The sequence below is a fragment of the Pseudorasbora parva genome, chromosome 14, assembly GCF_024679245.1.
Source record: "Pseudorasbora parva isolate DD20220531a chromosome 14, ASM2467924v1, whole genome shotgun sequence".
Lineage (NCBI taxonomy): Eukaryota > Metazoa > Chordata > Actinopteri > Cypriniformes > Gobionidae > Pseudorasbora > Pseudorasbora parva.
Genome location: NC_090185.1, coordinates 19,101,743 through 19,124,493, shown reverse-complemented (window position 1 = coordinate 19,124,493; position 22,751 = coordinate 19,101,743). Strand labels below are relative to the sequence as shown.

The 22,751-nt window shown below is 40.0% G+C and overlaps 1 protein-coding gene across 1 annotated transcript in view; it reads left to right on the top strand.

The window, feature by feature from the left end:
- The window catches only part of lrp1ba (low density lipoprotein receptor-related protein 1Ba), a 334,663-nt gene extending 331,985 nt beyond the window's left edge, over window positions 1-2,678 (top strand). Inside the window, exon 90 of the mRNA XM_067415030.1 lies at window positions 1,467-2,678. Within this exon, the coding sequence (XP_067271131.1) occupies window positions 1,467-1,607 (141 nt within the window). The 3' untranslated portion in view covers window positions 1,608-2,678. The remainder of the gene's footprint in view (window positions 1-1,466) is intronic.
- The last annotated feature ends 20,073 nt before the right edge of the window (window positions 2,679-22,751 follow it).

Genomic DNA, 22,751 nt, shown 5'->3' with positions numbered 1-22,751 from the left:
GGAAAAGATGTGGTAGAAAAAAGTATACAAGTAATAGTGATATCCGCACCCTGGAGAGGATTGTGAAAGACAACCCATTCAAAAATGTGTTGGACATTCACAAAAAGTGGACTGCAGCTGGAGTCAGTGCTTCAAAAACCACTACCCACAGGTGTATGCAAGACATGGGTTTCAGCTGTCGCATTCCTTGTGTCAAGCCACTCTTGAACAATAGGCAGCGTCAGAAGCGTCTCGCCTTGGCTAAAGACAATAGGACTGGACTGCTGCTGAGTGGTCCAAAGTAATGTTCTCTGATGAAAGTAAATTGTGCATTTCCTTTGGAAATCAGGGTCCCAGAGTCTGGAGGAAGAGAGCAGAGAACAAATGAGGACTCATGTAAATTTTCTACAATTACTGATGGTTTGCAGTGCCATGTTATCTGCTGGTGTTGGTCCACTGTGTTTTCTGAGGTCCAAGGTCAACACAGCAAGCGTTGACCTTGGATGCAAGGTATACCAGAAAGTTTTAGAGCACTTCATGCTTCCTGCTGCTGACCAACTTTATGGATATGCAGATTTTATTTACCAACAGAACTTGGCACCTGTACACAGTGCCGAAGTAACCAGTACCTGGTTTAAGGACAAAAGTGTCCCTGTTCTTAATTGGCCAGCAAACTCACCTGACCTTAACCCCATAGAAAATCTATGGGGTATTGTGAAGAGGAAGATGCGATATGCCAGACCCAACAATGCAGAAGAGCTGAAGGCCACTATCAGAACCACCTGGGCTCTCATAACACCTGAGCAATGCCACAGACTGACCGACTCCATGCCACGCCGCACTGCTGCAGTAATTCAGGCAAAATGAGCCCCAACTAAGTACTGAGTGCTGTACATGTTCATATTTTTCATGTTCTTACTTTTCAGTTGGCCAAGATTTCTAAAAATCCTTTCTTTGTATTGATCTTAAGTAATTTTCAAATTTTCTGAGATACTGAATTTGGGATTTTATAAATATAATAAATATAATATACAAGTTTCACTTTTTGAATGGAATTCATGAAATAAATCTACTTTTTGATGATAATGTAATTATTTGACCAGCACATGTATACCGCTGTTTTGACTCCTTTCACATTTTCGAAGCTCTTCACGAGTTTTCAGATGGTCATAACACCATCATATGTAGGTTATGCACATGCAGCGAGGGCATTTATCCACACACAGCATTGTTTTTGATGTTTGGTAAGTTAAGTCTTAAAATATGCAATACGTCGGTAAAAGCCGACCAGTGAGGTTGTGAACTTATCTTTGGTCCCTTTGGTTTTAGGTTTCGGTGATAAAAATGCCAATTTAAACACTAAGCAGACCAGGACTACTTTTTTTTTTTTTTGGTTTGGGCCAATTGAACCAATCAAACTACAAATGTGAACACACCCATAGTTTATTAAGTGACTATAACCCAAACTTAAACTTGTGTATTTACAGGCCATGAACTATTCAAACCCAATCTACTCAAAGATGTACCATGACGGACAGCACTGTCGAAAGCCAGTCATCAACCTCGACATGAGACGCGATTTACTCCCAAAGAGACTGGAAACGACGATTCGAGAAACGGCGGCATAGCCTAGCTTTTCCTGCTTTGTTTTTTTTATATATACATATATATATATATATAAAGATCTGTATAAAATGTATAAAACTATGAACTTTTTATGTCCAGTCAGGTTAAATCAGCTCACTTTGCGTCCCACATTTATGTGCCAATTTCCTTTTTACACATTTTCTTTCAGTTGCAACCAAAATCTCTTTTTATAAATGACAAATGCAGATTTTCTTTGCTTCGTGACTTTGTACATGCACTACACAAATACGAAAAAAAATGAAACGATACAGCTGCTCAATCTCAAAAGGCTTTATATATGTTTAAAGACAATTTTATATACAGTAGGTTTATTTACGTACACACTATGTATATGTTTTCCTGTTGGTGGTACGATCACCAATGCCTAGATATTCCCAAGTTGCCTCTTACATTTAGCAGTATTAGAAAAAAGAGACACCTATTTAATAAATGCAACATATGCTCATCACAGATTTTTATTTTTGATATTTCTCATTGATGTTTCTCTTTAAGTTGACCGGATGCTTCAAATATGCAGTCAAAACCGAAAGTAAAACCAACCCACAGTGTTTTTTTTTTTGCAACTGTACTACAACTTGAAAACGTGATATTTCATTTGCATATTGCAAAACATATCTAAGGACTAAAAAAGGATTTCACGTCACTCACCTTCATTCACTGGTTGTGAAACAACACGTGTGGGACTCTTGTGATGCCATGTTTGATGAAAAAACACATTCTCTGTACACAACTATAGACGGAGAAGAAAAGTTTTATAATTTTATAGTTGATTTGTACGTCCGGTTTGCTTGTATTTTCTGGAAATGTATTAAATGTAGAACTTTTATACAAAACGATGTACGCCGTATATTGGTCCGTCTTCACTTTGAGCTGCAACTGACGTGTTTTTTTAATTATGAAATTAAATAGCTTGATATTGCACTGCGCAATCATACAGGTTGCTATTGTACAAAGGGAAATGAAAGAGTTTAGTCAGTGAGATACATATAGATACACCTAATGTGATTTTGGACCAAGAACTATGAAATAAAATGGTTTTTCTTGCCATTTTACATGTGATTTGGATGTGATTTAAATGTTCACTGTTGTGTAACTCAGGCTATTTGCAAACAGCACAATGGTTTATTTATGATGCATGTATACTTAATAGATGTTGTTTTCCTGTTTAACTGGTTTGCTCCATTATACTTTACATTTTAGGAGGAGTGGATGTGTACATAGAACAGAAGGTAACCATTATTAAAGTATCCGTTTTATATTGGAAAATGTCCTTACCAGAGCAATTTGCTAACAATCTGGGAAAAAAGCTAAAAAAAACTCCTAAATTTGGCACTTTTCCGTTCACCGTGGTATTAATCGGATTGGAATTCTTAATGGATAAGGGATTTTCCTGCCCTTGTACCCCGAGCCTTAACATTGCACTGATCAGCTTCATCTTCCTCGGACCTTCTCTTCTAGCTCTGACTGTGATGATGTTCATTCGAAGGCCTTGCAGACGTAAATCGCAGAATTTCGTGGAGGTTTTTTTATTTTGCCTGATTCCACCTTCGCTGTGGATGTTTCTGTTGTTGTTTGACGGTGAATATATCACTTGTGGCGTAGCACACTGGGAAGGAGATTACATCCTGGATGAAAAACTCCAGATAAAATGGTGCAAACCTGCCGGAGTGAACGCAACAGACCTGCTAGATCTGACCGAAAAAATCATTTTCTACTCGAGGGTGAGTGAACTGTTTTTTTAAAACATTTTATTAAACCAAGCCTTTGATATATACCTATATTATGTGTCGACACACCATTGAAACACAAAATGTTGTATTAATCATGAAATATCATTGGCTAATGTTATTTGGTGAATATAATATAACCTTCTCAAGGCTGTACTTTACAGAGAAATTTTTTTTTTTCCTGCATTTACATAGCCTATCATCTAAACCCACTTAAAATCATTGCAATGCGTGACATCTCTTGGCTAATTGCTTTAGTTTTAATTAGAAACAAAATAAAAATTCTTAAATCCATTTGCAGGTTCTGAAAGAAACATACCAGCATATGCAAAGGATGTTAATGTAACTTATGTATTTAGGCCCGAGCCCCGGTAGTGGGCTATTGGAATTGCTCGTCTATTATTATTCTTCTCTGAAATGAATTGCATTTTTGAGGGCCTAAATATGCTCGAAAACTCATGAAACCTTGCACACGCGTCAGAAGTTGTGAACATTTATGTCTGTTGTGGGTTTCAGAATTAGGTGTGGCAAAATGGCTCTATAGCAGTTTCTTGTTGAACATAAAGCCCGCCTACTCTGATTTGATTGGTTTTCTTAAATATTTTGACATTGACGAGCGGTGACAGACAACAGACTGTGCTCGGCACCGCTGCGGATTGAAGAACTCAGCACACAGACAGACTAAAAGACGGGACGAAGCAAAAGCCTCCCGCCAGTTTCATATGTTTTAAAGAGAGAGAATGTTGTATTATGGGCGTTCAAAAAAAAATATTGCTTGGCATAGCCAGGCAGTGTTAGGCGGAGCTAGTGCGAATAGCACTTGCCAACAAGCCACACTATTTGCAGTTAGTGTGAATAGACACTCCGTTAAAGGCAGCCATCAAGTCCCAAACATGGAAAATGGAAGAAAAAAAAAACTTTATAAAACAGCATTGGAAAACCTCAAAGGATCCAGCGGCAAATTCGATTTCCAGGTTCTGACATTATACCTGCGCCACTCTAGGCACTTTTTTACATTTTAAATATATATTTTCCAATTTCCAATAATTTACAGTATCTAAAAATTAAAGGGTTAGTTCACCAAAAAATGAAAATTCTGTCATTAATTACTTACCCTCATGTCGTTCGACACCCGTAAGACCTCCGTTTATCTTCAGAACACAAATGAAGATATTTTTGTTGAAATCCGATGGCTCAGAAAGGCCTTCATTGACACCTATGTCATTTCCTCTCTCAAGACCCATAAAAGGCACTAAAGACGTCGTTACAAAGTCCATCTCACTACAGTGGCTCTACGACAATTTTTGAAGTGACAAGAATAGTTTTTGCGCACAAAACCAACATTTATTTATTATATATTATGTTTATTATTAAAGCTTCGAACTGTTTTGAATCAGTGACTACATTTACATGGACAGCAGTAATCTAATTATTGGCCTTATTCTAAATAAGACAATATTCTGATTAAGGTGTTTACATGAGTCGCTTTTAGAGTACACCGTTCATGTTCCCGTTTTACATGTGATAGAACATAGATCGATTATGGCACGTCATTACGTCCCCATGCCACGCTATGTTCTCCAACATCCAATCATAGCGTGACTTTGGCAGGTCTGTCAATTTTTATGGGCTCAGGAAACCCGCTGTAACTTCACCTGCAGGTGTCGCTGTTGGACAGTGTTACTTTACATTAAGAATTATAAAAAAACATGTGTTTTTATAATATTTTATATACATTTACGTTAATTTATTTTTGGAATATTATGTATTGTCTCTTTCTGTTTTTTTGAAGAGACACTGCTCCTCTGTCCTCCTTATTGACAGCCTACATTTAGAATGATAGCTTTGATTAATGATTAAAAAAGTTTACAAATCGTGACTGTTTGGATTGTTTTTCCTGACCCATCTGGTTCGCGATTACAGATACAAACGTATGGTATTTTACTTTTACAATGAGCATAATAATCACAACAAAAATAAAAAATAAAAATATAGAGAGAGGACGCCGTGTTCAGAATGAACAGTCAATCAAAACACACACCGCCCACAGCAAGGCGTTATGGCAACGACATTTCAGACTGACGATACGTAAAAGATAAACGGGACTTTTCCGCCATTTGTTACTGGTTTGTAGACGTTGTTATATTAATTATAATTCCAATTCTGTTTTATTGGCCACAATATTATTGATGATTGTTGAGAAGGGCACTTTTGATTAATTTTCAAAAAGGGCAGAGTCTCGAACCCACAAAGCCTCCCCTCTGCACTTCCCTGTTGTGCGTAACGTTGTGTGTCCTGTCACAAAATGCGGCGAAATCTCCGACACGAAATTAATAGTTAGATTGAGGTGTGTACATGTCTGTAATGCTCTCCGATAATGCGACTAAAATAGGCATACTCCACATGTCTTAATCCGATTTATGTTTAGTTAGATTATGACTTTAATCAGATTAAGGTAATTAGAAATCGCTGTCTACATGGTAGCCTCTTAATCAGAGTATTGTCTTAATCAGATTAATATCGGAGTATTGTTGTCCATGTAAACGTAGTCAGTGTATCGATTCATGATTCGGATTGCATGTCAAACCGCCATACTGCTGAAATCACGTGACATTGGCGATCCGAATCATTAATGATCGTAGAGCCACTGTAGTGAGATGGGTCTTGAAGGATGAAAGGACATTGGTGTTACTGAAGGCCTTTCTGAGCCATCGGATTTCAACAAAAATATCTTCATGTGTGTTCCGAAGATAAACGTCTTCCGAAGAGGTCTTACAGGTGTCAAACGACATAAGGGTAATTATTGACCGAATTTTCATGTTTGGGTGAACTAACCCTTTACATTATCTATAAAACAGATTGAATTGCGTTTGTACATGGTTTAAATTATTTAATTGCAAAAAATAAATAAATAAATAAATAAATAAATAAATAAATAAATAAATAAATAAATAAATAAATAAATAAATAAATGGAAAAGGCATGTTATGGAATATCAGTGTTGTAATTTCATCTCATCACTGTATAATTGTTTTTATCTCCTTTTTTGCTGTTGTTGTTAGCTTTCAGCTTTAGCTCTATTGACAGTCCTCTGCGTTTCCATCATGTCTGCCGTCATTTACAGAGACTGTAAGAACAGAACTTTGGAGGACCTGGATAAACGGGATGAACCAACACGACGAACATCTCTCATCGGCTCAGAAGTGGAAGTACAGCATCCATCTGACTGAATAAAAGACAAGGGTTATAAACTGTCATAAATGAAGACCAATTTAGACTTTTCACTAAGGAACAGCTTTGATTTCTGCTGTAATGTATGTTGTCGTGTTTCTTCTTGTAACAGGATGTGTGGTTTACTGCATTGTATGTATAGGGCAAGCTTTTCTCATGTGTGCCCTGTACTGCACACTTAGGCTACTGCAAAATGCTAATGGTAATGCATGTCAGCTTTGAAAGAGACAGAAGCAACCAAACATCAGCGTGCTCTGAAAATGTATTCACAACCATTTGTACTCCAGTTGCAAGAGCTGATGTCCAGTAAAACCTGTCATCTTTGTTTATGAGCTTTTTTTGACTTACAATATTTAGATATTTTGAAAAATGTCAGCAATCATTGACTTCCATAGTAGGAAAAAAATGGCTACCGTCAACTGTTTACCAACATTTTTAAAATATCTTCTTTTGTGTTTAAAGGGGATGTCGAATGCTATTTCACTGTTATTACACTGTTATAGAGTCAGATTCTCATGCTAAACATGGCCAATGTTTCAAAAAACGTGTTGGCTAATGAGTGCCAAATACACTCCTTCAGGATTCTTATAAGTTTTAGAAAGGTTTTTTCGAGTATGGCCCTGTATGACGTTATAAAGGGTGGGCACAAGTTAATTTTACCCATTAATACCAAATAATATTATAGTAACTGACACCCATGTATAGTTTAAAGGTGCAGTGTGTACATTTTAGCAGCATCTAGCTGAGAGGTTGTGAACTGCAACTGCCCACCACTCACCCCTCCCTTTTAGAGAACCCAAAAGATTAATTCACCATTAGTTCCCTCAAGATTGTTTTATGTGTTTTTTATTTTTTTTATTCGTCAAATAAAGCCTGTGGTAAACATAATTGATTATACTCTGGGGTTTTGTTTTAACCCCAGTTTATCCGCATTAACCCGCCCACTTTAAATGTCTGACCAATCACACAATAGTTATGGGACACCCGCAAGAAAAAAGGGACCCACTTTATATTAGGTGGCCTTAACTACTATGTACTAACATTGTAATTAATCATTTGATACAATGCACCTATTGTGTACACACATGTTTTTACATTGTAAAAAGAGCAAGAGTCCTTCGGATGAGACGTTAAACCGAGGTCCTGACTCTCTGTGGTCGTTAAAAATCCCAGGATGTTCTTCGATAAAGAGTAGGGGTGTAACCCCGGCATCCTGGCCAAATTTGCCCACTGGCCTCTGTCCATCATGGCCTCCTAATCATCCCCCTATCCTGATTGGCTTAATCACTCGGTCTCCTCTCCACCAATCAGCTGGTGTGTGGTGAGCGTTCTGGCACAATATGGCTGCCGTCGCATCATCCAAGTGGATGCTGCACATTGGTGGTGGTTGAGGAGATTCCCCCTTCTATGTAAAGCGCTTTGAGTGCCTAGAAAAGCGCTATATAAATGTAATGAATTATTGTACGTACATTTAAAAAAATACCTGTATGTAATTACGTCTGTAATAAATGTCTGTAGTTACATTTGTAATTACACAGTTGGCACTTCTCTTACCCCTAACCCTACCCTTAAACTGACCCACACCACCACACCTGTCCCTAAAGGGGGTCGCACACCGGACGCGGAGCTCGGCGGCGCTCGGCGGCGCGCCACGCAGCGTCTCAGGTATCGCACACCAGACGCGCACATTTTAAAAGGCTACGTTTATTATACATTTCCCCAAAATATGTTTAGACTTTATTCAAGCTTGAACTCAGAATGTAAAACAAATGTGTCTTGTAGCAAAGGTTGAAATCAGTATACCTTAACGATAATATACTTTTAATATAAAGCCTTGAAATGGCGCTCTGTGGCGCGGCAGGATTTAGAACAACTTCCTGAGTCGCCGCGGACAGGCGCCGAATGCCGCCACCGGTGTGCGTACACTCATTGAAAACAATGTGTTCGAATTTTAAAGACGTGGCGCGCCGCCGAGCGCCGCCGAGCTCCGCGTCCGGTGTGCGACCCCCTTAACTCTACCCGTATCCCACCTCAATGTCAGCAAAGGTGTTTTCCAATACAATTTGAACACATGAACTACATTGTACTTATTTTTGATGTAAGTACATAGTACTTAAGGCCACCTAATATAAAGTGGGGCCGAAAAAAGTTCTGCTTAGACGATGTGTCGAGAACGAGCTGCGAGAACTCCAAAACCTGTGCTGCAAGAACAAAATTATGTAGCGGCCTTTACCTCCCTCAAACTATCATCTCTCTTTTCTGCTTCCATGTCCCTGCTTCGTACAAAATATGTTCTGGTGTCCATCTTCAGGAGCCAATAATGTTTGAGTCAAAATTAGATTATTGGATTATTTCGAAATTTACTTTAGTTTCATCATGTGATCATAGCCTACTTTATCTGCGCGTAGACACTGGACTTCTGTGTGTACTGCTGCACGCTGCAGCAACTAGGAAATGCACTGCATTGATTTTACAAGTGTTGATTGGGTTACTATGTTGCATATAGATCCATTTCTTATTTTGTGAGATTATCCATCTAAGTACTGACAAATATAATAAAATGTTATTGGGGCACAACAGATTTATACTGGGACACGTGCAAGATGCACTGCCAGAAACTTGAGGCAATTGATATGCCAATGCAGTTGCAGCCCCGTCTACAGACTTGTAACTGCATGCCCGTTGTATGCTTACGTGGTGGCCCCCCAGCAGTAGCAGAGGCATTTTGCATTTGGGCAATCTAATGCTAAGAAACTGCTGACAAAAGACATATATTATTACATAGACCACTTAACATGGATTTCTTAATGTTAAGTTGTGTCTTAATTTTTTCCAGAGATGTACTGCAATGTGTCATTCACACAGCTCAGATAGTCATGTGTCATGTGTCATATGTCATTTGAATTTGAAAGGTCTCATGGAGTAGAACTCAAACATAATTGTTTTGGGCTTGGACTAAGCAAGTGTTTTGTAAGTTAAGTCCTGCAAGACCCATATGTAAATAATATAGTGATGTGGCATTCACGTGGCGTTTTGTGTGAATTGTCTCAATGCTGTTTGTGGAGTTATTTAATCATCCTCTACTGAGATCTTCAGAGATTTAATGTCTTCTTTCATCTTAATTTGATTTAATCTAAAGCTCTTTCCTTCAGTGATTCTGCTCATTATCATCAGGTGTTCATCATTAATACTCATTTATTACTTTTTTATCACTTAACAATACAATTATTATAAAATGATCATGCTAGAAACTAGAAATGTTAAATAATTCAGATGTTTCAGTCATTGTGTCTCCATAACCTTTGGTCATATTTGAGTTCAGTGAACTCATTTTTATTTAGTACATATAACTGTTAGCTTTTACAGTTTACTGGGCTAGATGTCCATATGATGTGATTCCCTGCTGTAATCCCATATGTGTATTGTCCACAGAATATATGCCTTATGGTACCAAGGGTAAACCTGACCGTCATGCAAATCTCTCTGGTCAATGTTTATCTGCTCATTCTGGTACCACTTGGAGGTAATTTAGCTCCCAGGTAAGATCCCGTGACATCAGTCTAATGTCAGCCCAATGTCTCCATTCCCACCTTCAGAAAACGGTGATTAAACTAGGAACATATAGACGTTTTTCCAAGTCAAATACAATTGTTTTATTAATATGAACATTGTTGTGGATTTTAGCGTATAGAGACTCTTTATAACTTTTTATACATGAGGCCCAAGGACGCCACCTGAACTAACCAGAGCAGACAGACACAGTCAAATATAAACTATATGTTATAAACTAGTAAGCCACTCTGTTCGGGTTATGGACTCACATATGGAAACTGTGTGAACAAGTGTCATTGAGCAATAACAGGATGTGTTTTTGATTGCATTGTGGTTACAGTGGAGAATTCTCTCATTTTCTCATGCCAGTGTTCAAACATTGAATCAATGTAAGGCTTTTAAAAATTATAAGCTTCACATTTCTGCTTTTAAATCCTCCAGAAATTGACCCAATACACTTCCATTGTAAGTGCCTCACTGTAGCCTCCATATTTGTCCTTTTATTTTTATTTATTTATATATATTTTTTTTTAATAGAGGGAAAGTTGAGAAAATGTAATGTAATGCACATATATTGTACATTGAGTTGAAGCCGGTTACTGTCTTTTTCTGAACCCAGAATATTCCTTTATTTAGATATTTTATTGTATTTTCTTACATTTATGGCTGTAACTATTTGCATATAATTGCATGTTGTGTGAAAAGTATCAATTGGTATAAGTATAAGTTGATGATGAAACATAGCAAAGACAGATATCAAATGCAGGTTTGATTCTGGGCCATGGTTCTATTTCCTCTCTGTCCCTGATATTGTTTTCTTTATTCTTTATTTATGCCAGTAAAGATGCTGAAAGTGCTGAGAAAGTACACATACAAGATGTTTTACAAGGTACACACTAATGTTTTTTGTTTTTCTTTAAATCAAATTTCTTGTGGCTTTTTATCTGATAACACCAAAAGCAGTTTTATTTCCTGTTTAAGTTTTCTGCACAGCCACCTTCAAATGTTGAAGCAAAGGCAAAACGACGCACTAACACCACATCACAACAGATGAGCCGAAACAAGAGTAAGTAATTAACTATAATAAATAGACACATATTCTAACTGAACTAATAACATAAACAGCTGTACTTTTCACATTTTTATTAAAACCACTGAGTACTCATTTACAGTGCAGTCTGAAAAATGCTGAAATTTAAAAACTTTTAGGTCAAAGAAAAGTTAATTTTTTTATTATAGAAACTATTTTTGTACCGTTAAAATAATAATAATTTCACATGCAGATTGGAGCAATTTGTACCCAGAATTTTATGTATCCATTACTGATGCAAATAAAAAGATATTCTTCTTTGTTAAAGGGATCCGTCCACCATTTATCGATCTTGTAAACTGGAATCCAGTCATTTCCACATACTAAAGCAGCCAAACGCATCATCAAACTTCCCTTAGAAGATGACGCGGCCAGAAGATATTTTAGGACTCATACATGGATTTCTTAGACAATCTCCAGTTTTCAGCTCTTTTCCACCGAGCTTGTTGTTAATGGGACTAGAGGAATTTACTGGAAAACTAGTTTTTGTATGCCCATGCAAAGAAGAGCTGAATGTAAATCTAACAGTGTCATTGTTCACTGGACCTACTCTTCTTATTTTTGCTTTAATGTATTTCGTCTTAAGGCCTTGTAAACATGGATGCAGTCGTTGTTGTGCAGGAGCAAATGATGATACTCAGCAGAACTGCCCCAAAGCTTTTGCAGCTTGTCTGATTCCACCTGTAATGTGGATCTTCTTCTTGTTACTTGATGGTAATTATGTTGCCTGTGCTAAGACACACTGGGAGGGAGTTTATGTTTTTGATGAGGAGATCAACAGGTCTTGGTGTAAACCTATGGAAGGGTTCCAGAATGAGCAAGAGCTACAGCATTTGGTTCAAACATATGTTCTCGAATCTCAGGTAAATATCATGTACTATATGAATTTTTCTTGATATTTTAATGCCATAATGCACAATCTAATTAGCTTTCTCTACTTCTCAAATGAAACGAAAAGGATAGTTCAGTTCCAGAAAGGTTAACATTTGCATGGTATTTATTAAAGTAAAGTAAAGTAATCTATTTACAGATAATAGTGAGCTACAATGATTCGTGTTCAGTTGTAAGATCTTTGGTGAGGGCCCTGTCCTTAGTCCAGATCCTTGGGGGATGTAGATTCGGCTGGTCCTGCCTAAACACGAAGGCAGGGGCGGAGCCTACCCCCAATAGATGGACGGACAGGGGCCAACCTGGTGGTTATGGGGAGGGTGAAGGGGAACATCAGGAATGAGTTCAGTTCTTATATACTCCAGGTGTCAAGCAGTGATTGGCCAGACCTATTAATGACTGATGTGGCATTAGAGTCTTCTTGGAAGAATAATGCTAAAATCTTAGATTTTCCTTATCCATATGTATTTCTGTGCTCATACATAATTTAAAGAGATAGTTTAACCAAAATTAATATTCATCATCATTGACTCACCCTCATGTTGTTTCAAACCTGCATGACTTTTGTTCTTCTGTGACTTTTGGAACGCAACATTCTTTTGAATGTTGGGAACCACTGAACTCCATTATTCTTATTTTATATTCCATATATTTAAAAATGTCATACAGTTTTACAGTGACAAGAAGGTTGAGTATATAATGACAAATTTTACATTTTTGTGAATTATCGCTTTAAGGCAGATGCTAGCTATACTGTGTGGTTACATCCATTTAATTTACACCTATTTAAACCCACAACAAACCCTAACTACTATAAAATAAGAGTGCTCTTTTAACGAAACAGATTAAAGGCAACAGCATTAAAGAAATCTTAAAATGTAACTTAATGATTTCTCTTTCAGTTTACAGGTTACGTCATGATTGGTGTCTTCAGTGCCTTGGTGATTATCTCAGTGGCTATTTATGACTGCTGCATAAGTGGTAAATGTAGACGGTTACGCTGCTGTGGACAAACACCAGTGAGGAATGAGGATGAGGAACATGGTAGGAGACAATTTTAAGTATCAAAACAAATCAAAAGTATCAAGTATCAAACACTATTTTGGTCTTAGCCTGTTAATTTCAGCACTGGAAAGACACAGATACACTATATTGCCAAAACTATTAGGACCCCCCTCTAAAAAAAAAAATTCTCTTTCTCTAAATCAATTTGGCTGTTACAAACACTTTCATGGCAACTGTTGTATAAAATTGAGGACCGCATGCAGCAGTTCTACAAACATTGAAAGAATGGGTCTCTCTCAGGAGCTCAGTGAATTCAAGCATATTACCATGATAGTTTGAAAGGTGAAAGGTCATGTAAGGTCAGTTGTTAGTGATATTATAACAAAGTGGAAGCAATTGGGAACAACAGAAACGTCTCGGGTTATACATATAACCCATGTTCCCTGAGGGGAAGCGAGACACTGCGTCATCGTAGATGACAATTCGGGGAACCCCCCCAGCGTGACCCTACTGAAGATTGAATGAAAAAAGGCCAATCCTGATTGGTGTTGCGTCATGACGTAGCGATTGACAGCATACCCGGAAGGTACAAAGGGACGTCGGCACATAGCATATTTAGCTTGCTATGATGAAGCGAGTGCTCTGACGATAGGTGTGGCGACGAGACACAGTGTCTCATTCCCTCTCAGGGAACATGGGTTATATTTATAACCCAAGACGTTTCCTTTATCGAGGGAACTCACACTGCGTCATCGTAGATGACACTTCGGGGAACGAGTACCCACTATGCCACACCAATCGTAACCCCCTGGTGTGAAGCCAAACTGGGAACACTCAAGAAGCGAGCATTCTAGCTGGCAAGATGGCCTTAACTCCGCCTGGGGCAAACTCCAAGCAATTTGCCGTGATTGCCAACGCTTGGAGGTCCCCCACTCTCCTCAGAGAAGTGATGGCAAGGAGAAAGTCCACCTTGAGCGTGAGGTTCTTGGCCTCAGTCAGCTCCAGCGGCTCGAAGGGGGCGTCAGCCAACCCCTTGAGCACTACTGCCAGGGCGCTGGAATGAGCCACAGGCCTCTTCCTCCGCGCCCCTCGGAGGAACCGTACAACCAACTGGTGCCTTCCCAGCGGTCCACCATCTATAGGTGTGTGAAAAGCCACAATGGCTGTCACAAACTTCTTAAGGGTGGACGGGGTAAGCCCGTCGGAGAAGCGATCTTGGAGAAACTCCAGCACTGAAGCCACTGCGCAGTTAACTGGGTTCACCTCCTGCTCTCTACACCAAGTGGAGAACACATTCCACTTTAGGTTGTACAGCCTCCTGGTGGAAGGACCTCTGGAGCTGAGCAGGTTCTCGACGACACCTGCTGACAGACCCTCCTCTATGAGCTGTGCCCCCTCGGGGGCCAGACCCATAGGTTCCACAACTCTTGCCGGGGGTGGAATATCGTGCCCCCCTCCTGAGTCAGCAGATCCCTCCTCAGAGGGATCTGCCATGGAAGGCCGTCTATCAGGTCTATGATGTTGGAGAACCATACTCCGTACGGCCACCGGGGTGCTACTAAAAGCAGGCTGACGCCCTGCCAGCGGACTCGCTCCAAAACTCCCGGGAACAGAGCAATCGGGGGAAATGCATACAGACGCAGCCTTGGCTATGTCTGTTTATGGCATCCAGGCCCCTTTTAATGGAGCCGGATGCCTGAGGGAGAACCACAGTGGACAGTGGGGCATCTCTCGAGACGCAGACAGATCCACTTCCACTGGGCCGAACCTCTTGCAAATGGCCTCCACCACCTCGGGATGGAGACGCCACTCCCCGGGCCTCAGCCCCTGCCTCGACAGGATGTTTGCTCCCTGATTTCTGTCCCCGGGGATGTACATCGCCTTGAGGGATGACAGTTTCCCCTGGGACCACAGGAGAACCTGATGTGCCAGTCTGCACAGAGGGTGCAACCTCAGACCCCCCGATGGTTTAGATACAATACCACGCCGTATTGTCTGATCATATCAGGACATGGTGGCGCGGAGGTCCGGGAGAAAGCTCCTCAGAGACTTGTAGACCACCAGCATTTCCAGGCAATTGATGTGCCAGGAGAAATGCCGGTGTCCCCTACGGACCTCTCGCAAAGTGGCCTTCCATGATCACGCCCCAGCCAGTAAGGGATGCATCTGTTGAAACGGTTTTCCGGCAACACAATGCTCCCAATACTGGCCCTAGGGACAGAACCAAGGTTTCTTCCATATGACGAGAGAACAAAGGCATCTGCGCATTACCCTGGTCGTACGGAAGGGATTCCCCATTGGGGAAAACCCCTTGCTCTTCAGCCACCACTGTAGGGGTCTCATGTGGAGCAGGCCGAACGAAATCATGCTGGATGCTGCTGCCCTGAGACCCAGCCATCTCTGGAACTGCTTAACAGTGAGGCTTCGGCCTAGCTTTTCTCTGGAGACCTCTGCCAGTATGGACTCGATACGTGCAGGGGACATTTGTGACCACATCATTGTCGAGTCCCATACGACTCCCAGGAACGTGTGGAACGTGTTTCTTCGTGTTGAGTCTCAGCCCCAAGCACCTCATATGGGCCAGAACGACATCTCAATGCCGAACCACCATATCGTACGACCTGGCCAGAATGAGCCAGTCGTCGATATAATTGAGTACACAGGAGTCCTGGAGTCTTAACGGAACCAGAGCTGCATCCATGCACTTCATGAAGGTGCGGGGTGAAAGAGCTAGGATGAAGGGAAGAACACGATATTGGTTCGCTTCGCCCCCAAAAGCGAACCTCAGGAGCCTTAAATGCAGCCATGATCACCAGACGATACTGTTTAAATGTTTTCAACCGAATCGTCATCTACACGCTGCCAGGGCCGTACCCAGGATTTTCTAAATACCGAGGTCCAAATATGAATTTTGGAGGGTTTGAAAAAAAAAAACATTTTTCTCCTTTACAAATGCATTTTAAGACATAAGAAAATCTAAGAATCAGCTAACTGTAGCTTTAAAACCATGTCAGTGTGCAGTATAAATTATTTAAATTATTTTATTTGACAACTGAATATTATAAATGAGAATCTGGTTAAATGTTGCAAAAAAATTAGACCCCAAATTAGACAATCTGTTTTGTTGTTAAATTGAGCCAAAGACGACATATTTGTGACTCCGTCTTTGAAAACCTAGCTAAAGTAAATTTTTGTGATTTACATTATGGAAAGAGCATTATTTGAACATATATAACCTTGATATATTTAATGTTGAATGAGTAAGATCATGTCAAAGATAGAAATCAATGTGAAAATATAACCAATGAGTGAAATCAAAATCTGATGCTCCTAATTTCGATATTAGATTATGAGACTTTAGCCTGGATTTTACAGACAAGAATCACATTATGTGTAGCAATTGGGAATATATTGTAGGCTAATGCTTTTTCTATTCTGAGCACAGTGGGCTACCTGCTCTTTCTGTCTCATCGCCATCATCTCTCTTTCTTTTTTCCCCTTGCCCTTTATTCTTTTCTCTTTGCAAAGCTGAGCTTTGTTTGAAGCAGTCTTTTCATTTTCGTCTGTATCGGTAAAAACAAAGTTGTAAATTTAAATTTACTGAGGGCTTCTAAGAAAACCAGGTCAAGAAAACGTTATTAGTTTGCATCCCTGATTTTTAAGTGCTCTTGCGGTGTTGTGATGTCAAACATCTGTCGTTGTTCGAAGCGCCGGTTGGTGGTTGTGGCATTTGTCCCACCTCTCCTCCACTGTGATTGGACATTGATGTTCACCCAAAGTTGAACTGTGGATGCTCAACGCGTAAAAATGGACAAACCCTGCCAGCTTTTGGCGCTATTGAAAAGTACGGCGGATCCATTGGAAACAATTGAAAACATACGCCGGGCAAGGCGAGAACACCTGTTTGTACACGCCACCTTAATAGGCTATTATTTTGCAACTTCGATTATGTACACCTCTGAGAATTACCGAGGTCCGGACCTCAGGGACCTCAATGGTGGGTACGGCCCTGCACGCTGCCTCAGCAAACGCGAGATTCGATTAGTTTACAACATATTTGGCTTTCATCCCTCGAGATGAAAGACCACAGGGTAAGGGTTAGTAGTGACAAAGAGTTAGGAGTGTTCTCTGGAGTGACAAATCACAATTCTTTGTCTGGCAATTCGATGGACAAGTCTGAGTTTGGCGGTTTCCAGGAGAACGGTACTTTCCTGACTACATTGTGCCAAGTTTAAAGTTTGATGGAGGGAGGGATTATGGTGTGGAGTTGTTTTTTAGGAGTTGGGCTTGGCCCCTTAGTTCCAGTGAAATTAACTCTTAATGCTTCAGCATACCAAGACATTTTGGACAATTTCATGCTCCCAACTTTATAGGATTAGTTTAGGGATGGCTCCTTCCTGTTCCAGCATGACTGCACACCAGTGAACAAAGCAAGGTCTATAAAGACATGGATGAGTGAGTTTGGTATGGAGGAACTTGACTGGCCTGCACAGAGTCCTGACCTCAACCCGATAGAACACCTTTGGGATGAATTAGAGCGGAGACTGCGAGCCAGGCCTTCTCGTCCAACATCAGTGCCTGACCTCACAAATGTGCCTAAACCTTGTGGAAAGCCTTCCCAGAATAGTTGAAGCTGTTACAACTGCCAAGGGTGGATCAACTCCATATTAAACCCTTCAGATTAAGAATGGGATGTCATTAAAGTTAATGTGCATATAAAGGCAGGAGTCTCAAAACGCAATGGCCGAGGTGATGCCTGGCACCATCAACAGATGTAGGAGGCAGAAGAGTGAAGTGCACTCACTTGACTGCAGGCAGGTTGTGAGCAAAGCGCTTATCAGGCTGTAACACAGCGGAACGTGAGCGGAGGTCTGAACGGCGAGCTGAAGAGCAGAGAAAGAGGGCTACGGCGGCTCGAAATGATGACTGCGCGGGTGCGAGCTGCTTGAGAGCGGCGAGGAGGAAGGCGGGCTGATCGACTGCACAAAGGCGCAAATATCAGCGTTGAGTGAGTCCAGCTGCTTGCTTCAATCCGAGTTCCAACGAAGAGAAGTTATTGCGTCGCAGAAGGAGAATGAAGCGATTTGCCATGCTGAAACGGCCATGTTGTAAATGTAAATTGTGGAAATGTATAAATTAAAGCTAAAGCTCCAGTCTCCTCCAGAAATCCCCCCCAATGGTGAGTTTCCAGACCATACATCTTGATGTGGGTCTGGTTTGTCAGGCTAGTCAATCTCATTTCTCAAATATGCATTTATTTTTAAAAGTTTGTATGGGAATGTTTATGGGAATGCTATGTATTTCTTCTGAGTCAAAATGGACCTCATTGGATTATGAGGGTTAAAAGCAATTTTAAAACTTAAAAACATAATTAACTGAAAATGATTGGAACATGCTTTATTTAGTGCAATTTTACTATTCATGATTTTCCTGTGTGTTCAATAGGTCCTGCTACAAAGGAACAGGAAGTGCAAGTGTCAATGAGTTCTGCTACAACGGGACAGCGAGAGTCATGGAGTTCTGCTACAGTGGGACAGAAACAACAAAGTTCTGTTAAAGTGGAATGGCAACCAAAGAGTTCTTCTATAGTGGATAAGAGACTGAAAGAATCAAGAGGTTCTGCTACAACGGGACATGGACTGCAAGGGTTAGGGAGGTTAGCCACAGAGGGACATAGACAGTCTACTGAAATGCAAATCCTATTATCACACACGGGGCAACAAATAGAAGCTACAAGCTTGTAAAGAGTGAAATCTCAATGGAATCTCTTTCTATCCTAAAATAGACCAGCTATTAACAATAACATTTTTACTCTCTTCCTCAATTTAAAACTACCTTATGCAGAGGTTAATATATTACATGTGCACATTCGTTAAAGTCTCTCTTTTAACCCTCATCCTTCCGTCGCACTTGGTAAAAAAAAACCTCCCTTGTATTATCAGAATTTAAAAAATAATTAATTATCAAAATTATATATATATATATATATTCCATTTATTTCTATAAGAGTGTCAAATTTTGTTGCGAGGGAAGGATTTGTTACCTTTTTTTCAACCACAAAACTTTAATCCAGTGTAAAAATGCTGTGCATTCATAATTCTAGTGTGACAGAATTCCTGGGGTTTTGGACCACTCCCATGAACTCTCTATTTTTATAAATAAATATATTAACTGTTTCAGGTCAAAATGACCCACGGGAAGGATGAAGGTTAAGGGGAAAATGTCTTGCATATGAAATGATTTGCTCAGAACAGTCTGTTTCTCTGAAGCAGAAACTTGCATTTGAATGAAGGAAAAAAGAAGAGGTTTAGCTTCAAACTACTGAAATTTATAACCAGCATGCAGATATTCTTTGAAATCATGTTGGTATGTAGGCCGACAGATAGATGTGATTGTTAGATAAATAACTACAAATATCTCATTTTCTGTTGCCCACGGTGATGTATGTCGGGCAGTGTTTTCATTCCGTGAGATGAAAAGATTAAAGAGACTCGCATTGAATAAAACTGAAAGTGAAACATCCTTGATGCATGTTTGCATAAGAGGATGTGAAGAACAGGCAAATATTGAAATGCATTATTTGCGAAGTATGTTTCCACAACTTTTTTGTATTGTCAACTTTGATAATACCAATGAAAAAAAGGGACATTTATAATTTCTAAATTAATTATATATTTGTTTCATTATTGTTTGGCCTTGCACTAATCCTTAACCACAGAAAACAGAGACTAGAAGTAAAAAAAAAAAAAAAAAAAAAAAAAATTTTTTAACTATATCAAGTTAAAATCTTTTGAGTTTTTAAAAAGTGTTAACACATATAGTTAACACATTTTTTTTGTTTTGTTTTAGCTTATATATTGAGTCTCTTGAACTTTTGACCTCATTACAAATGTTAGATTTTAGCTACCTATGTAAGCTATATGAATAATATTTACACATGTCCATATGTTCATGTTTCTAATTCAGTAAATATTTCTAAGGGTTGGTTTATTTTTAATTGGCCATAACAGCTGCAGCTACAGTTCACTGAACATTATTGATCAATTATCAGTATATACAATTGGAACGTGATAATAATTTACAATTATTTTGTGCTTCATAATGTTTTATGAAACACACAAGCATGCAAAATTAAAAATGACAACATATAAAATATGTCACTTTCAAAAACACAGATAAAGTACCAATCATGCATTTTTGAACTTCCTCTGGCGGCCAATAGGGGCACTGTCTAATTTAAGTGTTTATATCATGCTTTTTTTTTGAAAATGTTTGAAAATATGTGTTTTTGTTTGTTTATTTGGTTGGTTTGGCCAACCAAATAAACACCTTCAGTGTTGTGGTGTTGTCAACAGTCATAATTCACCTTAAGTATAGTTAATAAGTAACATTTTAAACAAATATAAATATTCACTCGATTAAACTGTGAACTTGATTTTAAAACTGATGTCAGATGTTCAGTGGGTGGCCTCCTATTACATGAGAATTATTTCAACATTTGAGTAGCCTCAAAAGTTAGTTTTTAAGTTAATCACAGCGACATAAATTTACATTGAGCAAAACAGATTCTTACAAATAGAAGTCATAATATCCTTAGGAAGTAACCACCAACAGTTTGCTGCTCAACACTCTTTTCTGTTAGGATATAACTGAATATGGACATTTTGTCTGTGTGAATGATGGTTATCATTGAATAACAGGTTGTGTGGTTTTCTGCACCCACAGTACAGTGCAAGCTTTTCTCATCAAGTTTTCGTAATGATATGCTTTTTCTTTGTAATAATTATAACATTTCTGAGTGAAAACTGTTTTTACATCAAACTGTTTTGAGTGCAATCCCTTCCATCTTCACTGTCTAAATAAAAATGTGGAAAAATCCACGATGAAAGACAAAATGTACACTTTTTGCAGCATGCATGCATTTGTAATTTATTTTGGATTGCAGGGGGAGAACATGGTTGTAGAATCAGAGACGTAGTGGGACACACTTTTTATTAGTGTACATAATTTTTTTTACATTGTACTTTCATTTGTTTTAATAAGTGCATGTAATTACATCTGTAATTAATTTCTGTACATTTATAATTACATTGTTGACACTTCCCTTTACCAGATCCAATCGATAACCGGAAAACCTCTTAGTCGGAGGCAGGTCCGTCGGCCCCATTGGCATCCAAGTTGGTATCCTTCACATGGAACAATTACATCTGATGGTTCTGGAGGAATCCACGGCTGACATCATATTAGGGTGCCCATGGTTAGAGCAGCACAGCCCAGTCATCTCCACCATCTCCATTTCCCATCTCCACCGGTACGTCCCTCTTCGCGTTCCCACGATCTCCATGTCTGCGCCACGTCCACCGAGAGTCCAGTAGAGCGACGTTCGGTGGATGTCCCATCCTGCTACGCCCCATTCAGTGACGTCTTCTGTCCCCAACGGGCTTCAAAGCTGCCTCCCCATCGGCCATGGGACTGTGCCATTGATCTACTTCCCGGTGAACCAGTGCCCAAAGGAAAGATCTACCCTCTATCACTCCCGGAGGAGAAGGCCATGGAGTAGTAAATCGAAGAGGCACTGGAGCAAGGCTACATCCGTCCATCGACTTCCCCTGCTGCTTTGAGCTTCTTCTTCATGGCAAAAAAGGACGGAGGCTTGCGGCCCTGCATAGATTACCGGGCACTCAACAATATCACCGTTAAGTCTGCCCGTTCCCAACCATCCATGGTCACACCTGGGAGTAGACTTTATCACCCATCTGCAAGTCTCTGGAAACTGCACATGTGTGTTGGTAGTTGTAGACCGTTTCTCCAAGTCCTGCCATCTCATTCCACTCTGAGGTCTACGCACTGCATCTAGAAACAGCCGAACTCATGTTCAACCACATATTCCGCTATTATAGCATCCCTGAAGACATCGTATCAGACAGAAGACCGCAGTTCATCTCTAAGGTTTGGAAAGCCTTCTTCTCTCTCCTAGGTGTGACCGTGAACCTGTCATCCGGATACCATCCCCAGACGAACGATCAGACGGAACGCAAGATCCAGGAGATAAGACGTTTCCTCCGTACCTTCTGTCATGGCCAGCAAGACTCCTGGAACCAGTTCCTAGGATGGGCCGAGTACGCACAGAACTCTCTCCGCCAGCCTACCACCGGTTTCATGCCATTTCAGTGCATACTTGGCTATCAACCCCCACTGTTCCCCTGGTCAGGGGAACCCTCCGATGTCCCTGCGGTTGACTACTGGTTCCGGGAGAGTGAGAGAGTCTGGGACTATGCACACCACCAACTCCATAGGGCTCAGCCTACCTTCGCCGCTCCAAGACTCCCTCCTTCCAAGTAGGGGAGAAGGTCTGGCTGTCCACCTGATTATCATCTCTGCATTACCGGTTTTATTTGACAGAAACGCTTTACTTTTAGCAGTGTGAACAAGTGTCACAGCAGCCACGTCAGAGTAACGTCATAACATCATTTTAAACACACTTAAATGTATCTAATATGAACTTCCGGTTGAGTGAACACTGACTTGGCTGCCGCTACTCACTGGTTCTGTTTTTATTATTTTCTTTTATCTGAACATTTGAAATCGGGAAGTTTTAATGAGCCTCTGCTGACATTACTGACCTGTCTGAT